We start from the raw sequence: 5869 nt of genomic DNA on the forward strand, positions 1-5869 counted from the left end.
ACATTTCTGTCACTAGAACTACTACTACTAAAATTACATTCCATATATTCAGTTTTATTTCTACTCAAACGAAGGCTTTTAAACTCTAATATAGACCTCCATCATTCAAGTTTTCTCTGAGCTTTCTCTCTTGTCTTATCCAAGAGAAGGATATCATCAACAAAAAGCATACACCAAGGTACATCCTCCTGTAAATGCCCAGTAAGACCTTCCATAACTAAAGCAAAAAGATATGGGCTTAAGGCGAATCCCTGGTGTAATCCAACTGAAATAGGAAAATATTTGGTCAATCCTCCTTCAGTTCGAACACAAGTAACAGCTCTAGTATACATATCTTTAATGACTTGAATATAGGTCACGTAAAAAAAATGTATGTTGGAATCATGATGTAAATTGGCATACTTAGATATCCTTCTTGAGCAGGCTATGAAGAACTAAAAAAATAAGCAAAAAAGAGCAAATTTTACCTACTTTCCTGAGGCCTGAGAGCCGCGCTATTATTGTAGTGGTTGAGTTTGTTGATTGTTTTGCAGTCTATGCCATTAAGTACCCACATCAAAATTTTAAATTTGCATCTCTTCTCTATAAAACCTTTTTATCAAAAAACACACAATAGATTTTAAGCTCCATAGCTTTGAATAACAGCAATGAATGAATTCACCTAATGCTAATATCATTTGTTGTTCTGTTTCTTCCTGATTGTTGAGAGATTAGCCTCAACAGATATTGTCCAATGGTGCCATCATGAGGAAATTGAAGCAAACAGCATAATAGGCGTCATTGAACCCCAAGAAAATTTGAATCAACAAATTTCCTCTCTAATAACGATGTGCTTTCATTTAACTGTAGCTGAGAAGTATACAATACATCTCTAACTCATTCCAGACTTTTGATCATAAAATATGATGAAATTGTCATCTTACCTTATGAGAAGTGAAAGAATTCTAGATTTGATAAATAGCTATTGCATTTTACTATGAGAATTGACACATGCTTGTTCTACAGCTTCGAAGTCTTTCCATGCTTATTTTGTTGGTTTGGAAAGCCTGTTTCCATGCTTGTTTTGTGTTCAAGAAAAAGGTCAAAATGATCTCTAAACTATTTAGGGAGTTGCATTAGTCCAGATTATCTAATGCTTCCAATTTATTCCCTTGGCTCCTTAAATCTACTCGAAAATAATTCTTGACTCAAATATGATCCAAATAATCCAGCATGATCAATTTGGATCATGATTAGTGAGTCAAGAAACTAAGTTGAACCCATCTAATAGTTATGAATAAAATAGGCCCACATAAAGAGTTCAGAAAGCTCTTTTAAACTTTTCTCTCTTAGGTTTTTTTGAATGGGTTAGCCATAATAAAAGCATGTTATTGCGTAATTTCACTACGCATGTTAAAGCTTCTTCAAATTTAGAGGCTAGTTTAATGGCTCCATTGACGGAGATAACTTTATTCTTAGTAGTTAGAGCATGAATCTTGGCTCTAATTCAAGATGAATAATTGTTGCCATTTAATTTTATGGGTATAAGCATATGTTTAGGATGATTTGAACGATCGAGATGGTATGAGTTTGATGGATCCATAACAAGGTTAATGTTGCTAGTGTTGTTGTGATGTCAAGAGATCTCTATTAAGCATTGCCAAGATAAAGGAAGAAAGGTCGGGCCTTATAAAAAAGCATTGATACCATTTTAAGGAAATCACATGTAGAAATAACAGCTAGAATCAAAATAAATAATTTGCTTTGTGATATTATAAGAATATTACATAATAAATAGTCAAAACAAGAATCAATTAGCACAGTCTAACGCTGTGTATCAAAATCCATTTAACAAGGAAAAATATTAAAAACTTAGAGGGGAAGTTAATATACATAGCTTAGAAAAGCATATATACAACATTTAATCTATCAATCTCATTTAATGCAACCATAATTTTTTTTTTCTAAATTGCCCCACGTACTGCTCAACAGCACATCTTAAAACCAAAGTGGCCTCAACCACATTTAATTAATGAACAAACAAAAAATTCACTTATTTAGTCAATTGGATTACCTAGGATTCAAAGACTTTTTATTTTCAATTTCCTTGTAGCATTGTCATGCCATACTTAACAATGCTTCACAGCTATGAAACTAGATAAGTCCTTGAAATGCAAAATTTCATGGCCTATCATAATTTACCATCTAGTATCTCCTTAAATAAGATTATAAGAAATCAGACCAAAGCTTAAAGAGGAATAATATAAAATGCGCATCAGTCATAACTTAAAAGCAATAACTGGCATTCTTAAAGAACAACTCATTCCTAGATCACCACCTATCTTATGACAATAATTATGCAAAAACAAAATTTTATATTTCAAGTCATTGAGACCACTTCTGACCATCTTATTCAATAACATTAAACATACAGTCGCACATCAATGACATACAAAATTTGAAGACCATGATTAGCATTTGTCATCTTTAAATTATGTTCAATCTGACTAATACACATCAATTACCGGAAAATGCATTCAATTTACACTCTAAAAAAGAATTATTGTAGTAGCCCATTAGAAAGTGTGATCTGTGGAACCAATAAGATTCAGATTTACAATTTCTCAAAAATTAATGTTAGAACTCATCTAGCATGCTAAAAAACAACTCTGTTTCACATTTATAAAATAAGCAAAGAGCTAGAAATATTACAATATTATCCATTTTCATCATGTTATATTACTAATATACCCAACTCATCTATAAATAGTTGTAGATTGTATCTTGGAAATAGCCATTTCATAAATAATTAAATTTTGTAGTTTCCTTCTCTTTTCTCATTTTATATGCCTATTTTATCTTAAAATGGAACCAGAGCAAGGCTCAACTCCGTAACTCTTGTGGGAACCTCAAGAACCCCTATCTTCTTGATTGAAGCCAAGTTCGTTGGCATTCAAGCTGAGCCAAGCATCACTTCACAAAAATATGCCATAATACTCCTTCATGGGCAATCTCTCCCTTGAATCTCCTGGTTCGTTCAAGAGGACTTCAATCATCTGTGAAATCTTGCTCACTAATTTGTTGTTCTTCCAATTGATGCTCTGGAGATCGATTCGCGCATTCATCGCCTCAAGAAACTATCCCCACCATCCCCGACTGGATCCCACGTGCTCTCCCCATCTGCAAAGCCTTGGCTCCCATCTCAATCTGGCCATCACCGCATCGATCTCGCCTCCATTGTCCAGCCAGACACCATTGCTCGCCCCATCAACGTCATTCACACCATAAATAACAATGGCAGTACCTGATTTAACACCAACGAAACACATTGCCTCCATAATGCTAGAATCCCTCTCCTCTGTTGCCACCTGCGCCAAAACTACGGAGATTCACCGTCTATACATCACCCCCCATCTCACAGTTCTCATGTTCTTGTTGCTTATGGTATTCGACTTTCTTGTCAATATCAAAGATCTAACGTTTCTTGTTTCGGCCAAAGTATCTCGCGAGCTCTCCTGCATCCTCCTATGGGTACATCAAGCCCAACTATTGACGATTCACTTAGCCCTCGCTACATTCATCATCCTAACAACCCAAAAATATCCTTAGTCTCTCAATCCCTAACCTGAGATAATTATGCTTCGTGGAGCGGGCAATGATCATCGCTCTCTCCACCAAAAACAAGATAGGATTCCAATACTCACAAGTTCTTGGATTCTTAAGTCCCTTCATATCTACAAGATTTTCATTGCAATATGCTTCAACATCAAGCCCCAAGGTAACATCTGAAAAAAAGCTTCAAAACCCAAATTAACATCAAATATTTCATATCACAACATAATTCTCTTTCTATTAGTTACAAATATTTGGCTCTTAAGATCACTAGCAATTACAAACCGCAATTTTATGATAAATTTTTTTACATTCTCGAATGGCAAAAGAGGAATGTAATATAAATTAAACACTCTTGAACATAACTAAACTTGGTCCATCGTCCAATTACCACCTAACAAAAGATCTATTAGGTGTAAATGGGCATATAAAATCAAATATAACCCCAATGGCTCCATTAATAGGAACAATCTCCAACTATTTATAGATCAATCAAAGCTATATTAGTAAAATAACATGATAAAAGTGGATAATATTTAAAATGACCATCATCTCCACTCCCTCTCACGCAGCCCAATTCGGCCTTGTAGCCCTTCTCTTCTTCTCATCCACTTTCTACCTTTGGAAATCTCACAACCTCTGTCACTGCCGCCCCCGCAAGCCCTCCTATCGGTTCCCATACCCTAACTCTAATCCTAAATCTAACCAACCTGCAAAATCTTCTTCACCTCACAAATCCATACTTCAGAGTCCCTTGCTCGTCCCCTCGCCGCCCTCCTCTCCACATACAATGTCGCGGTCAACATTGTCAGCCCCCAAAATTATGAGCCAAAGAATCTATCCAAGGAAATGGTAGTCCTCATCGTTGCCTCCACATGGGAAAACGACGAGCCCCGGCTCAATGCTGTGTTTCTGGCCCAAAGGTTTGCCGAGAGCGTTGCCGATTTCCGTGTTGGATCATTGATGCACACCCATTGCCAGTCCGCGGTGTTTGGGGTTGGGTCTCAATCATACAGCTCAACTTTCAACAATGTTATGCAAGACTTCAAATGGTGGATGAAGGAACTTGCCATTGAGGAGATGGGGAAGGAATTCAGTTTGTGGAGCGAGGGAAGGTTGAGGTTGATGAGAGGGAAAAGGAGATTGCGTGATAAAGAAAGGAGAGATGAATTTGATGAGCTTGAAGAGGATGTGAAGCATGATGAAAATGAATAACATTGTAATAATCAAAGAGCTAGAAGAGATCTATCTTTCTGCAAACAAAACATTCGATATTCGACAGTGAATTTATATCGAATATGACAAAAATAAAAAATGGGAAAAAGAAGGTGACAACTATGCAAAAAATAATGCATGGATTTAAAGTAATAAGCTTACAAACAACACTGTTTCACAAATGCAATAACTAAGGAGCCAGACCATGTCTACAATTCAACAAATAGCACTTACCAGGCTTAAAGAAGACGGATAGCCCAAAATCCGTAGCCTTAAGTGGGGAGCTTTCCTCCTTATTCAGAAACAGAAAGTTCTCCGGCTTCAGATCACGGTGCATCACGCCCATGGAATGGCAGTTGTGCACAACAGTCACAATTTCGCGGCAAAGCGCAGCAGCGGCACGCTCCGAGTAATGCCCCTTAGCAATAATCCGGTCAAAGAGCTCCCCGCCCTCGCAGAGCTCCATAACCAGGTTCACCGACTGGCGATCCTCGTAAGCGCCGCGCAGCTCTACAATATTGCGATGGCCAGTCAAGTGGTGCATGATCTGGACCTCCCGTCGGACGTCCTCGATGTCGTCGCGGTTCACGAGCTTTCGCGTGGCGATTGACTTGCAGGCGAGGAGTTCACCGGTCTTCTTGTGAGTGACGAGATAGGTAACGCCGAACTGGCCACGCCCGAGCTCCCGACCAAAGTTGTAGGTTTCGCGGACGTCTTCCATCGGCCGACCTAGCACGCGGCCGATGCCGCCGGTGACCGGAGGCGCCGGAGGATGTGGAGCTAGTGCCGGTGCCGGCTGGCGGGCTTTACGACTATACCTCCCCCACCTGCGGCGGGAACCGGATGATCGGTGTGTGATGAGGGCTGACCATTGCAGTTTCCCATGGGGGATGGATTGAGCGGAGTGCAAAGTGGCGAAGGAGGTCAGCTCTCCAGCGAGCGAGTGAGAAGTAAGCAGGGTTGATGACTGGAATGGGATGATCATGTGTTTCTCATGGAACAGCGTACAGCATATTATGTGGGCTGGTGGGAGAGGCCGGCGAGGCGCGGATGGCTCGAGAAA

The 5869-nt window shown here is 39.1% G+C and overlaps 1 protein-coding gene across 1 annotated transcript in view; it reads right to left on the reverse strand.

Moving 5' to 3' along the window:
* LOC110020953 (calcium-dependent protein kinase 1-like) overlaps positions 1 to 5859 on the reverse strand; it is a 40005-nt gene extending 34146 nt beyond the window's left edge. The window contains 2 exon segments of the mRNA XM_020719260.1: positions 5041 to 5614; positions 5617 to 5859. Of these exon segments, the coding sequence (XP_020574919.1) occupies positions 5041 to 5614; positions 5617 to 5691 (649 nt within the window). The 5' untranslated portion in view covers positions 5692 to 5859.
* Positions 5860 to 5869: the final 10 nt, after the last annotated feature.

The sequence above is a fragment of the Phalaenopsis equestris genome, unplaced genomic scaffold (genome assembly GCF_001263595.1).
Source record: "Phalaenopsis equestris unplaced genomic scaffold, ASM126359v1 Scaffold000114, whole genome shotgun sequence".
Classification (NCBI taxonomy): Eukaryota; Viridiplantae; Streptophyta; class Magnoliopsida; order Asparagales; family Orchidaceae; genus Phalaenopsis; species Phalaenopsis equestris.